Source organism: Periophthalmus magnuspinnatus, chromosome 6 (genome assembly GCF_009829125.3).
Source record: "Periophthalmus magnuspinnatus isolate fPerMag1 chromosome 6, fPerMag1.2.pri, whole genome shotgun sequence".
NCBI lineage: Eukaryota > Metazoa > Chordata > Actinopteri > Gobiiformes > Gobiidae > Periophthalmus > Periophthalmus magnuspinnatus.
Window position 1 is genome coordinate 11,214,808 of NC_047131.1, and position 19,887 is coordinate 11,234,694.

Genomic DNA, 19,887 nt, shown 5'->3' on the forward strand with positions numbered 1-19,887 from the left:
ATATATATATATATATATATATATATATATATATATATATGTATATGTATATGTATATATATATATGTATATGTATATATATATATGTATATGTATATATATGTATATGTATATATATGTATATGTATATATATATATGTATATGTATATATATATATGTATATGTATATATATATATGTATATGTATATATATGTATGTATGTATGTATATGTATATGTGTGTTTATAAAGCATGTTTGAATACTACAGACTTACGCAAGCGTAGCCAAAAATAGTGCTACTTCAGACAAAGTGTTAGTACTGTTAGTGCTGGCACTGTGCTCTAATGCTGTGCGTTTTGTGTGTTTGTTGTGTCAGGCTGCACGTTGAACAGGCAGGACGTCCGTCTTACCCTGCACTATGAGAATGGATTCACTCTGACACGAGAGCCAGATGAGGCAGCAGGTGGTGCCGTGCTATACAGATATCCCTATGAAAAACTCAAGATGTCCGCTGACGATGGAGTGCGGAACCTGTACCTGGATTTTGGAGGTCCTGAAGGAGAAATGGTGAGGATATCTGTTGAGTGCATAGACTGAGGACCACTGGTTTTTAGATGACCATGCGACATCCTATATTCTGTAGTGTTTATATGAGAGGGGGAAAGGGTTTATAATATATGTTAGTATACTGAAACCTTTGTGGATTTTTCTTTTTAATACAAAAGTCAGAGTATGATACTTTTTAGTCAAAAAATTGACTAAAATAAAAGCTTTTTTTTCAATTTGTTTGTTTATTGCTCTGAAAAACAACACATTGAAAAACATGCATCTTACTCTTTACCATAAACTTGACTCTTATTTGGCCCGGGAAAGCACCTCCTCTTGCTTGTTTCCATGGAAATGTTGTTCATGGTAATGTCTTCCACAGGATGGCATAAAGCTTGTCTATTTCCATGGAAAATGTTCCGTATGTATGGTTTTAACTTTCCATTTTCATGGAATCATGCAGTTGATGTGGCCCCTCCAGAACTTTACATACTGTAAAATTTGAGAAATAGAGAGCTTTTAACCATGTTACATAAGCATAAGCATAAGCATAAAAAAGCATAAAAAAGACCTACATGACCTGCTTGCTATGGTGAAATGCCATTATGAAGAAGTAGAGCCAGCAACAGAGGAACTATTCAGATTTTTTTAACAGGAAGTCACTGAACTAATACTAATAGTAGTACTAATTTTAGATCAATTTATTTTACACGGAACAAAATGGAAAATAAAGATCTGTATGACATATTTCTTTATCATTTAATACAGGTAAAATAGCATAATGTCTTTAACATCTTCAGTCACAGGGCTAAAAACAGTCTTTGCTCTGGACTGTCAGCTTTTTAACAAGGCTGTCACAATATTAAAATTTCAAACTTGATTTTTCATACTAAGGAATAGACTCGAGACTTAAGACAATACTGATTCTGATGATAATGAAAACAAATGCTCTTTATTTAGACAATAGAATTTGATTTTCAACATTAAATCATAGTACTTTCTTTTATATTACCATGTGGTCTTAGATCTATATAATCCTTCAGTCATTCAGGGAGGGTCCGTCGTGGCCCATGGGTGCATACTATGTGGTTATTCATTTGAGTCATACTCAGTACCTACTACTACAATACTATTGTCATTTGTTGTCCCTTGTCCCCTACAGGTGCTGGATCTCCATTCCGGCCCCAAACCTGTGGTGTTTGTGCTGCACTCTTTCTTGTCAGCCAAGCTTAGCCGCATGGGCCTGCTTACCTGACCGGACCTCCAGATGGGCCTGCTCTCCAGGTTCTTTGCAGCTCTGACTAGGGACGTCTGCCACAGCTTTCTTTGTGTCCTTGTACTGCTCACACTAGCCTGAGGTAGTGCTGCTGAACCAAGACAACCCACACATGCTGAAAAGAAAGGTGCCTGAGACTTTTCCCTGAGCTTTTATAACTGCACATCAGGAAAACCTATGGGGAACACCAATCTAGAGACATTGCCTTTGACCTACTCCATGTAATACAGTGTGTCTAGATGTGCAGATCTGTATAAGGCCGGATAGGGCTCACACACAAAGCAAAGGAACGCTGCACAGACTGCTGTATACCTGGACGGAGCTGTAGGTGGTGGTGAGTTGCTAAGAGTTACCCTTAAGCCTCATTCACACGTGCAGAATGACCTGGGAAATTACCTGCATTTTGCCAGAACAGAGTCCTGTGTGAACAAAGCCAGAACTTATTTCCCTACATGGTTGATCTGATAATTTCCCGTGTAAATTACTAGGAATAAGCAGGGATGGCGTACGTGTGAATAAAGCCAGAAAATTGCCACGACCAGTCAATCAACCAGTATCACTATATTGGTCCCATATTGCACATTGAACTATGTATTATTTTACTCCTTATACAGGTATGGGTCATTCGATCTAGTGTCAGGGAAGCTGGAGGTCCTCAGGACAAAAATGTCCCACCTCTATGTCCTGCAACAGCAACCTCCAAGGGGCGCCAGGTTAACTCTGGAGACACAACAGAAAAGCTTGATTTAAGCCTCACTATTTCCTTTGGAACATCTTGTGCCATATTTGGCGCAGAAAGCCTTTTGCATTGGTGCAAAAAGTCTGTAGCTTTTCATTTGAGCAGTTTGTTTTTTCATGCAGGGTCGCAGGAAAAAACAAACCGCTCAAATGACACAATCCGATCAAAATCCCAAAATATAAAGTTAAAATTTAAGATAAAAAATGTAAAAAGTTTAAAAACTAACCATGGCAACCACACAAGGTATAGCCTGGTTTCCTGGTTACAGTAGTTGGTAATGTTCCATTTTGATTCAATGTAAATGATCCAGCAGTGCGTTGCTATGTTAGAGAGCACAAAGAGCCAAATGTCAGGTTATAAGTGAACAGAGCAGACCCAGCAATGTTCTGAGGCTTGTGCTCGTGTGTCGTGCTATTTTACCTCCAAGCTCCACTGGCCATGAAAACATTGTCGTTTCCTCCTCGGAGATTTATTAATTACTCTGTGTGCTTCTTTTCTCCTAACAGTAAAAACATGATTAGTGTTTGTTGGCAGTCTGTCCAAATATGAAAGTTTTCACTGCGTTAGCTGCAGATTACAGCCAAACTTTTAGCTCAAATCTCAGAGGCTTAGGCAGTTAATACATTTCTTTGAGTTTTGAGGCCGTTTTGGGCTTTTGTCATGTTTATAGTTGTGTAGTAATTATTTCATTTTTCAAGTTAACATCTGTTGGCTGTTCACAGATGAATAGTTTATGAAACATCTTAACAAACTTCAAACATCTGACCACTGCTGCTGAGATATAGGAGGGATATAGGAGGCCGTGAAGGATGTGTCATTTGTTCAAGGCCGATCTCCATGGAAATGCAGGCCGCATTTGTCGGTCGCATTTGTGGACTGCGTGAAATAGGACAGCCTTGTTGTGCAGATCGTGACACAACTGGCTTTCAAATGTAGTCGTTAAAAGGATGCAGCCGTTGAATTGGGATACGGCTATAACCTTCATTTGGCTCTCTGTGCTCACATAACAATGCCCTACTGCGTCATTTAAATTTAATAATGGAATATAACTACGTAGCATAACCGGGAAACCAAGCTTGTAACTTAGAAAACCAAGTGATTGTCCTGGCAATTTTTTGGCTGTATTCACACATAAGCCTTTCCTGCATATTCCTGGTAACTGACCAGGGAAATTGCCAGATAAAAAATGCCAGGAACTCCATTGTGGCTTTATTTGCACATGACCCTCTTCTGGCAAAATGCAGGTAAATTCCTGGGTCAGCCTGTGTGACTTAATTCATAGGTTTCAGCTTTCTTTTATATGCAACATTTGGAGGACTGTTTTCCATTCAAGATATGATATTTTGTTTTATATTGTGATTCACTATGGCAACGGTCCTAATTTCTCGATTGTGAAACTTACGGATAGGAAAAAATACAATAAACTGGCTCAAGGATTTGTAAGGTTTTTTTTTATTAGCCTGGTGGCTAGTGATCAAAAGCTGTAGTGTGGAATGTGCTTCTACTAATTCTACTGTCTATGGAGCTCACTTCCGCCTTCAGCTTCCCTCCAGTGACCTGTGCTGTTACTCCGTCAAAGCCTTGCACTGTGTATGCTTGTAGAGTTTAAGCACAGTCAGGATGCCAATAGTGCCTTGAGACATTTAGTCAGACAATCTTGACTTGATTCCTTATCTCGTCACAACTGTAAAACCCAAGCTTTTATTGTGTACAAGCAATAGTATTAATCCTTTAACTAGTTTTTATTATGTTTTTTTTAATCTCGTCTTATACGTGCATAAACAGTATCCAGCATGTGCAGACTCATTATAAATGCTTAGATAATATGATACGACTCTCTGTGAGTGCTCCGTGACCACTGTTTTCAAGTCTTGGTAACTTTCATCTCATACCACTTTTCCAGATTTGCCAAGAAGATTATTTCTGTTACATTCCGCAGACATTTAAAGGGAGCAAGTGACAATCTTAGCCATCGTACAAAAGGCCATTAAGACTATATTTGTTACTTTTGCATTTTCATTTTAAAGGTCCTAAATTACACGCAAGTGACTCCTGTGAGCTGTAAGTAGCTGTGGAACGTAACAAAGTAGTAAGTAAAATTTTAGGTATCTGTAATTTACTTTAAGTATACTAAGTACATTTTTAAGTGGATACTTTTTACTTTTACTTGACTACATTTGAGAGCAGATATCTGTACTTTATACTCCACTACATTTTTGAACCGGACTGAAAAGTGAAAGTATTTTTGATTATTGCTTGAAACCTGCTTAACACATTGATAATTTGATCAAACAAACATTTACAAATAAAAACAGCTATGAAATTTAAGTACATTTTTTCATGTGATACTTCTACTTTTATTTTAGTTTTTTTTTTTTTTTTTTGCTCCAGCATCTGTACTTTTGCTTAAGTAACAAAATTGAGTACTTCTTCCACCACTGTTGTTAAGCCATCTTATAATGTTGTTACCTCCTCAAAAACATACCCGGAGTTGTTTTAATTCATTCACTGCATGTTTAAGGAACTTAATTATTAGTCTGTCCAGGTCTTCAAAGCTCAAAATGCTCTGTTCCACCTTGTGACGTCATGAAGCGGTAGTTTTCAAGTTAACAGCTCCTTTTACCGTTTGTTTGGTAAAGACTGGAAATTGCAGAGCTGGAATTATCCAAATAATTCTAGCGAAGGTGTATGGGATTAAAGGATAATGGAGTACCTCCTGTATTTATGTGTGAAACATGTGAATCAAACGACAACTCCGGGTATGTTTTTTGATGAGGAAACATAACATAGGTAAGAAAATGACGTAATATGGGCCCTGTAAGTGAAAGTCCATTTTGCATGGGCCCACCATAGACTGTATATATAAATGGACATCGCTAACCTGCTAGCTGCTGCATTCTAAATGGGAAGTGAGCATGGGCGCACTTTTGGCTCCATTGACTCTGGCTCCAATTCACTTTCTATTGAAAAAAAACATCACCCCTCTCTCTGTAACTGCTGCTGTCAGGTTTGTCATGTTGGTCTTAAGTCTGTAAATCAAGATCCGTAGATCAAGATCATCATTAATAACAGACCAATCAGGTGCCTTCTTTCCCACAGGATGCTCCCGCTAGCGTTAGCAACAGGTTTGATTGACAGCATTGCTAAGCACTGTTGAGGGCATTACCTTCAACAGCCTTGCTTCGGATTGGCTCTTTAGTTGCGAGGATGCTCCAGGTTCATTTGGCTGGAGCCAAATGCTATGGGTGATGTCACATTCCCTTAGTCCACTTCTTTATACAGTCTATGGGGCCCACTGGAAAAAGCTGTTTATTTTAATTTATTCTTGTCACAGATTCAGTCTCATATGTAGTTTTAGGCTTTTGGTTTTATACAATAATGTGATGACATGTTCCTGCTGGGCTTCTCTGACTGCTCTTATTGACTGTCCATGATGCACTAACCTGTGAATGTGCGCTGTACACATTTGAAAAAGGCCTTTTTCTATTTAAAAAAAAGCCTCTATGCAAAGCAGCGACCAAAGTGAGATCCTGGTGGCGGCTTGTGCGTGACACAATCTTTAAAATACAAAGCATATTTGCTGCTGTAGTATTATGCAAGTATTTTAGATCTTTCTACCTTGACACATATGCAATGTTTAATAATAAAAATGTTATAATAACCTCATGTAAATATCAATAAAAACCACTTATGTCACCTGTACTTATTGTACATTCTTTTTTGTTTAAGCCAGTATTTTAGTCCATGGTTTGTTCCTGTAGTTATTTAAAGTTTTATAAGAACTGTGTTGTAAAATTTACTTAAAGAAAGGATACATTTTTGAGTAATTTCTATTGGATTCACTCACTGCGCTGTAAAATGCATGTTTTGTAGTGTCTTATTGTGACAGCGTGGACCGGATGTTGTGACTGTGCGGACAGGATGTTGTGTTCATGTCCCGTTATGTCCGTGCTAGCGTGAGCTACAGAGATACAGAGGCTGTAATCTGTCATGTCCACAGCGACAAGTTGCCGCCACGGGAGCCGTTTGCGTTTTTAACCTGCACAACAAAAACGTGTGTGCTGTGTGCAGCTGTGTGAGATGAAATGACAACGTCAACATTACAGGTGACTTTTGATGACGGTTAACAGTATGCTAACAGCATGCTAACAGCAGGCCATGTATGTGTGCGGCAGCAGCCTCTAGCAGGCGAGCTGCAGCTAACTATATACGGCACAGCGTCCATTGAGCGAACAAGCTCTTTATATATGGGTCTTGTTTGAACAAAGATAGTTTTATATTAGTCATGTGACATGTGTATGTGTTAAAATCCGACACTCCAGTGAACTCCTGTAAACACTAAACAGGAGTTTAAGAGCATCGCAGAAAATAACGGGTCTGTGCAGTGTCACAGAGATGGGCTGTGCCCTACGCCTGGATAGTTAACACCAGAATGCTATAAGTGTGTGTGCGTGTGGTATTTCTTCACACAACTGCCATATCGGATACAGTCTTGTCACTGAGGCGGAGTGTTTTTCCCTTCCACAGCATGATCAGCTTTATTGACTAATACTGTATAAGTTTATACTAATGATAACAATATGTAAATACTGAGTGTGCGTGGGTTGCTGTTGTGCCTTCATTTGTCACAGAAAGCAATTGATCTTGTGACCAAAGCGACTGAGGAGGACAAAGCAAAGAACTATGAGGAGGCTCTGCGCTTGTACCAGCACTCTGTGGAGTACTTCTTACATGCCATCAAATGTGAGTGTGATCCTATCCATATGTTTTTAGTGATAATTATTGCAGTTTTTTATCTGCAGTGACTCTTCATGACTAAAATGTCCTGTTCTTTAGATGAGGCCCACAGTGACAAGGCAAAGGAAAGCATCCGGGCCAAGTGTATGCAGTACCTGGACCGAGCTGAAAAACTCAAAGACTACCTGAAAAACAAGGATAAACAAGGCAAGAAACCAGTGAAGGAAGCTCAGAGCAATGACAAGTAAGTCTGAGTGTGAATGATTAGGTGTTGTCTATGTACTGTTAACTACATCTGTTGATGAGTGTGCTTATTTTGTTGTCTGCAAATGAAGTTACTGATAAGTAAAGAAAATTGTATTAGATTTAATTTGATTTCTGTGATGTAGGAGCGACAGTGACAGTGAAGGGGAAAACCCAGAGAAGAAAAAGCTCCAGGAGCAGTTAATGGGTGAGCCAACAGAAGGTCTTATGTAAATATGACACATGGTTGTAAATGTCTGAGTAATCCCTCAGTCGTCCTGGTCTGATCAGTAGTAGTTTCTTCAGTTCTGAAGAAGCGGCTTGGATGAGCAGTGAAAAGTCTTCATTCCTACAACGATTTGTCTAGTTCACATATTTAAACTTCCTCTTTTACTACTGTTGAAAGTGTTAGATCATCTACATCTTTGTGTTCATTATTGCAGCATTTCATCTTAATTGAACCTTGAGTCAATTTTATCTTTATTGTTTGTTAGAAGTTAGAAATACTGTTGTTTCTAGTGGTTGGAGGTGCAAGGCAATGCTGCCCTCTACTGTGCTGTTAGGATTATTCACTCCTGTTAGTCCACTTTCGTGTGAGAGCAACACAGCACTTCCAGAACTTTATTTTTGCAGTTTATTTAAAGTAAGGTTCATGACACTTTCCTTTTGTGATTATTCTTGCGCTGACCATATAATACAAAATAATATATATATATATATATATATATATATATATATATATATATATATATATATATATATATATATATATATATATATATATTTATATTTATATTTATATATATTTATATATATATATATATATTTATTTTTTATATTTATATTTATTTTTTATTTTTATTTTTTTTCTTGTCATGTCCAGTCTCCATTGAGTCTATAAAACCTTATTGGGGTTAAGTTAAAAAAGACTGTGCGTGTGATTAGGTGCTATTGTCATGGAGAAACCCAATGTGCGGTGGAGTGACGTGGCCGGACTGGAGGGAGCTAAAGAAGCTTTGAAGGAGGCTGTCATCCTGCCCATTAAATTCCCACATCTGTTCACAGGTACTGTACCCGTGGCCTGGTTTCATTTTGTAGCTTACACATTCCCATATTATTATTTTTGATCAAATGCTTTTAGGGAAGCGGACTCCATGGAGGGGCATCCTGCTTTTTGGACCCCCAGGGACAGGAAAGTCCTATCTTGCTAAGGCAGTGGCCACAGAAGCCAACAACTCCACCTTCTTCTCGGTGTCCTCCTCAGACCTGATGTCTAAGTGGCTGGGAGAGAGTGAAAAGTAGGTTTGCTTCCTAACTCCTGTATGCCCCCCCACCCCCAAACTCAAGCAAAACGTTGAGTGCATCTGGAACCATAGCTTGTCTCCGCAGTTTCAGTGATGTGCGATTGACAGGAGGCAGATTAACCAATGGGAGAGACACATGATCAGTTTGGTTCAGATTCAACAAGCGAGGCACTAAACTGGTGTTTATCTATCTTAAAAATGTATGGCTGTGGTTGGACAAGTTAGAATGGAGCACCCCTCAACCTCTGCCTCCTCTCCCCTACACCCCTCCTCCCGCTCTGCTCCCATCACTTTTCTCCCTGTGTTCTAGGCTGGTGAAGAATCTATTTGACTTGGCACGGCAGCACAAGCCTTCCATCATCTTCATTGACGAGGTGGATTCTCTGTGTGGCTCCAGAAACGAGAATGAGAGTGAGGCAGCCCGGCGCATCAAGACAGAGTTTCTGGTCCAAATGCAAGGTGAGTTCCACTGTGAAGTTTACACTTAGACCTGTCACGATAACACATTTTCATGCATGGCTTTGTAGCCGATCATCAATATTCTTTGGGGGGTGGAGCCATTGCTCTGTCTGAAGCTCTGTTTTTCAAGCTTTAATTTAAGACTTTAATCTGAGCTTTGTTTTAACACAATCTGAGCATAAAGAACTGACTTAGCTTGATGTTACTACAAAGTATCAATTGCGGCACAGAAATGTTGTGATACACAATAATATTTAAAAAAATATATAATATTAATAATAATGATAATGCCTTACACTTCTGATGCACTTTACAGGCTCGACAAAACCTCTCAGAGCACTACACTGTAGTCGTCATTCATTCACTTCACACTTGGTGATGGTAAGATACTATTGTAGACTGACGGAAGTGAGGCTGCTAATCTGTGCCATTGGCCCCTGTGACCACCACCAATTATTCACACACACACGTACACACACCCCTATCATACTGGGCAATGTGGGTGAAGTGTCTTGCCTATGGACATGACAGAGCCAGTAAATAATTTTAAATTGTTTACTGATACTACTGCAAAAAAGATGTAGACACGATAAATATTGAGACTCAAAATATATTGTTTCAGCTATAATGTATTGAACGATAAGTTAATATAGTAATTATCGTGACTGACAAAAAATCACTGGGCAAAGTTGAACCTTTTATATGAGTTTAAAATGGCATTGATTAGAAATGGTATATGAACACTTGATAATATAGCACATGATAGAGTTGGAGTTACTTTATTTTGAACACTTTAAAAATTAAGAAAACACACAACATATAGTCTCCATACTTCTAAAGACATTCAAAACACATGTACATTTAATGAAAAGCAGGAAAAGATTGTTGAAAACAGTCAATGTTCAAAAAAGGAGTACGAAGAAGCATAGTTCTTTTAATGCTATATTAATATTTCATCTACATGATATTCTTGTGCTTGTCATTACTTGCAAAGTAATGTCAGCCTTCACCATACAGTTGAGTACATTATAGTGTCTCTACAAACATTAGAGAAATTTGTTGAGAAAAAACAAGTTTATAATATCTCATCAATCACTTTTTAAATAACAATTCATTAGTGTCTGCTTTTCTGATGGTACATCTAAAAAAAAAAATTCCTTGTACATTTTTTTTAAAGATTAATATTTGCATTTTTTTATACTTATCTCTATGTCCATTCCATAAATGTACTCCATTTATAGCCATACTCATTGGTTGTCAGGCCTGAGCACCAGAAGCTTACGATTAGTATCGTGGGGCTGTGCAAACCATGACCGTGTAAGTGCATTGATGGGGAGGTCAAGCCCGTCAGTGACTAGAGACCCTCACCATGATGTAGGAAGGTGCAAGTGCTTTCCAAAAATGTATAGTTTAATATAGATTAAAAAAAGGGAACATTGTTTTTCCAATGGGAGTATCATTCTTTTTATTTATTTTTTCTTAACCAACCCTCATTTTTCACCTAGTGAACTTGATCAGCTATGAACGTCCGCATGATGCCACTGCATAGTATCGATAATATATCAGTGATTGTGACCTGACCAAGCCCAAGTGATCAGGTGTGTGCTGTGCTACAGAGACTAAGCTAAGCTCTTGTAGGTGTGGGCAACAACAACGATGGCATCCTGGTGCTGGGAGCCACCAACATCCCCTGGGTCCTGGATGCAGCCATACGCAGAAGGTGATGCTCTTCTAACCACTCTTTATAAACTCATGAAAATGTGTGTCTGAAGTGTGCTAACCAAAGAAACATATCCAGATCTATAAATCCCACCACAGGACAATAGAAGGCAGTGACATCGGAATGAAATAAACCAGGTGATAAACTCTGGGTTAAATATATGTTAAGTTTTAGTGAAGTTTACAAATTAACTTTTCACTTTTGTAAAAAAACAAACAACAAAATGTATTTATCTTGCATCTGTTCAAAAAGACAAATCTGATGCACTGGGCACAGATAATCGATAAACCATATCTATTTTACCTGTCTTAAATTTACTTGCTTTGTTGCCATCTCCTGAATAGACTTTAATTGCAGTTTCATGCATAGGGCCTAACACACACACACACACCCCCCCCCACACACACACACACTGTTAAGGCACCGTTAAAGCAGACCTATTCTGCTAAAGACCTTTTAACCATGTTATAGTTGTTTCCCCTCACTATTTGCTCACCCAAAGTTGTCTTTGGAGTGACCCGTGAGAATCTTTGAGTAATCTTACAAGACTCTATTGCCGATTAACCTCCATTTTCACCGCCACCAGTACATGCCCTCTGCTTTGTACTTATTTCATTGTCAAAATTTTTTTTTTTTTTAATCTGTGATGTGCGTGGGATTTGGCAGCGCTGTGTAGTTATTTTGGTACAAATGAAAAAAAATTGCAGCTTGCTATCTGCAGCTATCCATTGACAGCTGTACGGAAGTCAGGGGACTTGTTTTAGATCTATATTGTGATTTAAAATGTCCAAACAATAACATAATGATCCAGGGGTGTCATAGATTAAAATTAGATGGCAGGCACAAGCACAATTGATACTTTTGCAGCTGATGTCATCAACTTTCCCTGGGGGTGTGATGCTAACTGCAGGCTCTGCTCTGTCTGAAGTTAAAGCAGACTTTAATCTGAGTTTTGTTTTAACACAATCTGACCGGAAAGAACTTACCTGCAACTACAACAGGTGAGCTGATTTATACTGTTAAGCAAGTCCCTCTCAAATGACATTACAGTCGCAAGCTAGTTAGCATTAGCCAACAGTTTTTCAGTTAGTCACTCACCGTTTTTGTTGAAATCAATCATCTTAACAGGACCATGAACGCTTGTATCAATCACAGGCTCCTGAAAATATGTCGGTTAAATCCAGTTTTAATTCCTTGTTGTAAAACATTTTGGCCAATATTTGCTAATGTGTGCATTGTGTCATCCATGGTGACATTCCATCATTAACGTACAGGTAGAACACCCCCAGCATGATGTTATTGCAAAGTATCAATAGGTCTACTTTAAACCGTTCTCGGCCAATTGTTGTAAGGCAAGCACCAGTAGAACCGTGTAGAACAGTTAAAACACACTAGTTTATTTTCTCTGTAGACTTGTGTTGTGACCGCTGTACCATGTGGCTGTAGGTTTGAGAAGAGGATCTACATCCCCCTGCCAGAGGAGCCGGCCCGAACACACATGTTCCGGTTGCACCTGGGAAACACGCCTCACAGTCTGAGCGAAGTGGACCTGAGGCAGCTCGCCCACAAAACAGACGGCTACTCGGGGGCCGACATCAGCATCATTGTACGGGACGCCCTCATGCAGCCCGTGCGCAAAGTGCAGTCAGCCACGCACTTCAAGAAGGTGGGCTGTGACCAAGCGTGAACGTGAAGATAAACACTGTGGTCGCTATTAGATTTTTTCATTTATTTCATTCATCTTTATTTATACAGGGACAGTCCAATGAGAATACCAAACTCTTTTTTTTTTTTTTTTCATGAGTGCCATGTGTAGACAATACAAACAAAACAAAAACAATTATAATCACACCTGCACCATCCATTTTAAAGTTTTAAATGGACCTATGCAATTGTTATTAATGTTCATCACCAGATTATTAAAATGCGTTAGTGGCACCAATGTATCCAGTTTTGCGTGCCCTTAAAATGTATTCCATTTTGGGAAGCAAGATAACCCAAATCTTTTTTTCCCATTTCAGTTCTAGTGCAGCTTTAGACGATTTCTTGACTTAGACAGTCATGATATTTTGTATTAAAAGTTCCTGTATCAAAGTTCCAGTAGTAGTTCAGTAGTTCCTTATAAATAAATTTTATACAGTGTTGTTGCTCTTTTGACGGATAGCGCTGGCCAACCTCTGCGATGGGTTTTAAATTCACACATGTTATGAAAGAAATGTATGAGTGAAAAAGTGATTTGTGATTAGGGTTTTCACAATACAAATTTATCACACTCTATTTTGATATTAAGGAATAGACTCGATAATCCATTCTGATTCTGATACTTTCTTTTAACAATATAATGTGATTTTCAATATTAAATAATAGTACTTTTATTACTTTACAGTCGTGTATCTGTGTAGATACTAATTTTAGTATCTAATTTATGATACTTTTGACAACCTGATTTGTGGTTTAATAGTTGGAATCACAAACGTGCCCAAGAGATAAGGTTGTCAAAAGTAAAGAAATTCAGATACTAATCGATACTAAAATTAATAATGAAACTAGATACTTGTTTGAGCAAGTATCAATACTAAAAAAGTCACATTCACAGAACAAAAATGAACCTTTCCTGTATAGCTTTAGAATGATTATGAGCTGTATCAGAAAAAGTAAAACCGAATAGACCGGTATACACCTGTGAACCACTACTGAGCTTACCTGGACAACAGAGGGATTAAAGACCAGGATATAAGACCAGGATCTATATCTGTTTAAAAAGTACCATGTTTTACTGTTGAAAATTACATTCTATTGTCTAAAGTAAGAGTGTTTTTTATTATCACTGTGGTATCGGAATCAGTTGAGTATCGAGTCTATTTCATATTTACAAAAAGACTGAAATTGGCATATGAACTAATAAACTAATACAACTATCGCATGTATTTAGAACATGTTTAGCATGAGTTAGCAGTTTTTATGCAAAAAAGACAGAATATTGTGTTTGCAGAGGGAATGATGGTACTTGCAAACTTTATGATTTGCTAATTGTGTCCATTCAAAGTTCGATTGAATTACAATTAATTTTGCAGCTCTAGCTATGTCCCAGAGCTGCCCCCACACTCAAAGCACAAGCCTTACAAACTAGTGTCTAAGACACTAATATTTTAAACTATATTTTGATACTAATAGTCTTGATTCCTATACCACGATGATAGTTTAAAAAATCAGTCTTTCTTTAGACAGTAGAATGTGATTTACAACATTAAATCATAGTACTTTCTTTTATATTCCCATGTGGCTTTATATCTGTGTAATCCCTCAGTGGGCTAGGTAGGTTCCATAGTGGTCCATGGGTGTATACTAGTTTGTGTGGTCTTATACTCAAAATCGTTCTAAAGCTATTCAGGAAAGGTTCATTTCTGTCCTGTCAATGTGACTTTATTAGTATCGATACCTGCTCAAAGGAGTGTCTAGTTTCGATAGTACTTTTAGTATTGATTAGTATCTGTCGATACTTTTGACAGTCCTCTTACAAACTGTTGTTGTGTTGTAGGTGCGTGGCCCTTCCCGAAGTAACAACCAGATCCTGGTGGATGACCTCCTGACCCCTTGTTCCCCTGGTGACCCTGCTGCCATAGAGATGACCTGGATGGATGTGCCTAGTGATAAGCTGCTGGAGCCTATAGTGTGCATGGTAAAATATTTGGTTGAAATGTTACAAAAGGTTTGATTAGAACTTTTTTTTCGGAAGCCCTTTGAGGCGACTGCAATATTGGAGTGAAAAAACTAAAAGATAGCTCTGTAGTATCAGTGCCAGGACTATATCACAGGACATGCTAGCAGATGTAGTAGATAACCTACAGAGGTTGGAGGTTTTATACAAAATAAGACAGGAAATTTATGTTGTTTGACAAAGAAACTCTGTAACTTTGAGTTTTTAAGATTTGCAGATTGCAAGCATTAGTGACTAAACCTGAACTAAAGGCTGCACTAGCACTGATTTAAAGTTTGAATCGTCACTACCTAAACCCCAGCACCTGCAGCCAGAGAATCTTTTTAGGTTGGATTTCAGCATTGAAACTGGCAATCCAAACTCATGAGGCTCATTCTACTTTCTGATTGGGTAATAGTCTTGAGAATCAAATGTTTTTGGAATTAAGAATAAATCAGCATTATTTATTAATCACCACATACAACACCAGATGATTTTAGATGTATATGGAAGACTTCAAATATATGATTCAAGATGGAATTATGTAGGAAAAAAGTCAAATAACTCATAAAGGTTTTTTTTTTTTAAATATTCAAATCCTCAAAGTCGCCACCCTTTACTTGTCTGTAACTTGCCTTCTTATGATGAAGTCTCCTGAAATGGTTTTCACTTCACTTGTGTGCCATGTCAGGGTCAAAGAATGTCAAGTGTCCAAAGTAGTAATCAAAGCAAAGGGAGGTTATTTTTTTTAATTATATTTTAAATCTAAAACAAGTTTGTCGCTGTTTCAAGGTTATTTTTTGTTTACTACATTCCATGTGTCAGGGATGGTTTTGATGCCTTCATTGAGCATCTACACTAGTCGTGAAAATTAAAAAGACAACCAAATTTAAAAATCTGTCCAAACTTTGACTCTTGCTATATATGATATGATATTGACATGCGATATCTTTGCTCTGCTTTCAGTCAGACATGCTGCGCTCTCTGTCCACCACTCGGCCCACAGTCAACACTGAAGACCTGCTCAAAGTCAAGAAGTTCACAGAGGACTTTGGCATGGAGGGCTGACACAGCTGCTCTGGAGTCAGGCTGAGCTTCACAGCTCATCTACTCTTTTATTTATTCAGATACACGCTCTGCCTGCTTCTTCTCTAAGTGGATGTCTAGGCTTATTGTGCAAAACGCCACAATAAAGCAGCGCTCCCAGTCCTGGCATTTCACTTCAGCCTCTGCTATGTCAGAAGCCCGCATATCCATGAGCCTGTCCATCTCTGAACAACAAACTTCTTTTCTGTTTACATGGTGATTTATTCTTTGCAGCAACATTTCAGAAGATCTGATTGCATTTGGGTTTCTTGTGTCTTAATGTTTTTGGAGTGTCCCCCTCGAAGCAACAGACTCACCTGAGATGGTTTGAACTGCGGCGAGCCTGAAGACAACACTCAGGGATGAAGCCGTACCAGCTGCGTTCTGTTCAAACTACCTGCTCCGAGCTGACACCCTCGAGACTACAGAGTTGTTAAGTGTGATGTCACTTCTGGGTCCATCAGCTGATTGAAAACAATGTTTGCAATGTTTGGTATTATGCTAAATCACTTTTTAATTTAATGTTAATGTTATAACACTGTTCCCTAATCAAAAACATGCCTGAAGAGGTTTTAGATGTCATCCACTCCTAACCTAACAGAACTGCTCCCACACGACAATTCTCCATAAATATACAAAAACATGATACAAAACTATATGCAACTTCTCAACCCTGATGTACAGTAGTTTCATTAGCGGGTGCACGCTGATTGTGTTTTACCTTGTGCTCTGAAGGGGGAGTGTGGGAGAACAAAAGGAGGGGAGACTCAGAGCATCAAAAAGAAAAATAAAACATGCTAATACATTATCGATGGATATAACATATTCAAAACAAAAGAAGGTAACATGGTGATCTAAATATGTTGTGGTTAATGCCCCATCTTTAAAAAGAAATTGCAGTCGTTGAAAGCTAACAAGGTTATAAGCATGGATCTATAGTTATAACTGTGACAGAAAGTGAATGAGAGGTTGAGGTAAGAAGCTAGGTGACGGTCGATGAGATATGCAACAGGTAATCCTACGTTATGACAGATTATTACTACGTTATTTACATATTTGGTACAATTTGTGATGTAACAAGCTATTTTGAAACACAACAACAACACGACCCGGAAGTAACATTATCACTTAACAACTCTGGAGCTCAACTGACCGCTCATCCCCCGGTTCTGGAAATAAGTTTCTCATTATTTTTTCCCATTTCCAAAAAAAAAAAAAAAAAGCTTGCTCATTGTTAATCATCTATATAGTAACTAATGACCAGAATTTATTATTTATTAAAAATCTGCCTCTGAAACTTAATAAACCAATAAGTTATCTTTTTTTGTCTTTTTAAATGTACCTTTTAGACTTTAAGCAACTGCGTTATGGATATTTGTTACCATGTAGCTGGTTAGCCTCTGCAATGCCTTTGATCTCTTAATTTTTGATGGGAAAATTAATGAAAAATTTACTTCTGGAACTCCAGAGGGCGGTCACTGTTGAGCTCCATAGGATTCCCCCATTACGCATTTATAATTCAGTGAAGTATTATCAAATCTACAATAGTTTGATTAATTTGTCTATTTCAGTTCACAATGCGTTACTAACATTGACTGTGTTATGTGTTGATAATATTGTACATATGTCATTTTGGTTTTGGCTTGTCAGCGGAAAAGAGCACGATCAAAACTCCTTAATCTGTTCCCTGGTACATGTGACGTGTGATAAGATTTGAAGAATGCCCTGTAAATGACTGACTTGGACACTGTTTACATTTACGATGTTTGTGTGTACACTACATTAATGTGGTAGTATTAGCCCTGTTTTGGATTCATCCTTCAGCCCATCCCTCTCCACATTAATTTAAGATGAATAAATGACAGCAGGTGTGTGCCTGTGTGAACTATGTGAGCCTCGTGCTGTGGCTGGAGATGTGACATAGCTCCTCTGGTCCTGTTATGAATATTGTTTTTGTGTTCTATACTGAGTGGACAGGTCAGTGCAGTTCCTTCCTGTGTCGCCTCTGAGAGCACATTTGGTTGGTGGTTCCGGGTTCTATCTGTGTGGAGTTTGTATGTTCTCCCTGTGTCTAGGTGGGCTTCCTATGGGCACTCCAGTTTCCCCCATCAACCTACAACATACACAATATGTCAAATCCTCCGGCTAAGGTTGTCCTGACCAAGACTAACTCAAGATCATGGAGATGGGTCGGTGGCATTAAAGGATGGACCACAAATGTCCCTGCCAGGGCAACAAAGTGTACTTTATTTTAAACAAGTTATGCGTAATTAACGATGCAGTATGTAACTTTCTGGAGGCGGGACATCACTTGCATGAGTCCATGGAAATAGAAAGTTAAAAACATACCTGGGAACATTCTCCATGGAGATGTTTTATGCCATACTGTGGAATATTTCCATGAAAACAAGCAGGAGAAGTTGCTCCTCTAGGTCAAATATGTCTGGTTTGTGGAGATGCAAACCCTCTCACAGTAAGGAAACATTTTCAGTGTTTTCCAGTGCAATAAAAACAAAAAACATGCTTTTTGGCTAAAAGGTTATACTGGTGCTTTAATTATCCTCATGGGGCACTTGGTCTTCTGCATTTGACCCATGTTTCAATGCTTCTTGGGCATCCTGCCAAGAGCAGTGGATAAGCTTTTTAAAATTCCTATATTACATGCTTTTTTTAAGTTGCTGTGGAAATGCCTTGACTCAAACCGTCTCCCTTCTTTGTCAAAACAAAGACCCTGGCATTCTCAGAGCAGTGGTCTGATAGTCAGGTGGAGGTTAGCTGTAATTACACATCATCTGCTGGCTGTTAGAGACAAAAATATGTGGTTTGTAGTTCCCCTTAGAGGGCGACTGCTCAAAGTTTATTCTACAGGCATGTGGGAGAAAGATTAGTTTAGACCAGGGGTCGGCAACTTCGCTTGGCTTCGGGCCAATTTTTTTCAGCGCCCACAGGTGGCGGGCCAGATGGTAAAGGTATTGGCTTACATATATTTATAAATACATAAATATGAATTACATGCATTTTAACTCACCTAAAACAGCCAATTAAAAAATCCTCGGGCAAAAGCTTTTGCTCCTTTTATTATGGTTTTGGTAAGAATTATGCCTTTGTTGAACATGGTAATATGGATACTAAAGGCGTACAGTATCGGGTAGAACTATGAAAAACTTTTCACTTAGTTTTTACCTCATTTATTCAGGTCTTTGTCTCATGATATTAATTGAAACTAATACTTTTGTGGTTAAAATGTGCGGATTTAAACAAGGATAAAATCTTTCTAAGACGGTTACTTGAACCAGGAAGCTGCGTAATTATTGCTTATCGTCAAATCTCTGAATCAAAATTCTTTTCTCACGCTGTCTTCTTGTGACCATCGCTGCGATTTAGCTCTGCCTCGAAGGTTAAACTACGACAGGCTTTTAGTCGTGCGTAATTCCGCACTAACGGCTTCCTTACTCCGCATTTGGTGCCGTAATGACCTGCACCTTTACGCAAGAGCTGTAGGACTTGGGTGATGCCAAGTGCAGCAAGGATCGTGATAAAATCACAACGTAAATGAAAAAAGTTTAAAATTGACATGGCTAAGTGGATTTATGTCGTGTCAAACATGAGCAAAGGTCGGGAACAATAAAACCTGACAGGTGTTTACAAAAAGCAAGTCCCCACCCCGGTTAAAAGAAATCTTCAAACTGAGTATTTTGACAGTTTTGTGATTAAGTGATTTATTTTAATAAAATAGGGAATTTTGAATAACTAACCGTAACTGGTGCACATTCCTTGAGCTGCGCGCAGTCTGCACACTTGCCTCACCAGATGTCCAAAAACAGTTAGCCACGATTTTGACTGGTGAAGGTGTATGTACACACCAGTTCATTGTTTGCTTTTAATGTTGTGTTACATGCACACCATGGGCAGTGGAATGCCCGTAGCAGTGCCCACATAACTTGGTATTTGTCGTAACGGTGGGTGTAGCGGACCAAAGGATGCAGACTCGGGGAATATTTACAATATTTATTAAAGAAATGACAAATGGTGCAGTTCGAGGGTTGATCCGGCGGTGAGCAGGAGGTGAGGCACGGACCAGGATCCAGGAGCGGAACG

At 38.6% G+C, this 19,887-nt stretch overlaps 2 protein-coding genes across 2 annotated transcripts in view; both read left to right on the top strand.

Moving 5' to 3' along the window:
• The window catches only part of sntb2 (syntrophin, beta 2), a 20,456-nt gene extending 17,732 nt beyond the window's left edge, over positions 1-2,724 (top strand). Inside the window, exons 6-7 of the mRNA XM_033968201.2 lie at positions 359-549; positions 1,691-2,724. Coding sequence (XP_033824092.1) covers positions 359-549; positions 1,691-1,783 — 284 coding nt within the window. The 3' untranslated portion in view covers positions 1,784-2,724. The remainder of the gene's footprint in view (positions 1-358; positions 550-1,690) is intronic.
• Positions 2,725-6,447: 3,723 nt separating this feature from the next.
• LOC117372611 (vacuolar protein sorting-associated protein 4A) lies at positions 6,448-17,679 on the top strand. The gene is made up of 11 exons (XM_033968434.2): positions 6,448-6,649; positions 7,175-7,286; positions 7,380-7,524; positions 7,670-7,731; positions 8,469-8,588; positions 8,665-8,821; positions 9,138-9,286; positions 10,925-11,006; positions 12,453-12,672; positions 14,545-14,685; positions 15,670-17,679. The coding sequence occupies exons 1-11, from the start codon at positions 6,629-6,631 to the stop codon at positions 15,769-15,771; spliced, it is 1,311 nt and encodes a 436-aa protein (XP_033824325.1). The 5' UTR covers positions 6,448-6,628; the 3' UTR covers positions 15,772-17,679.
• Positions 17,680-19,887: the final 2,208 nt, after the last annotated feature.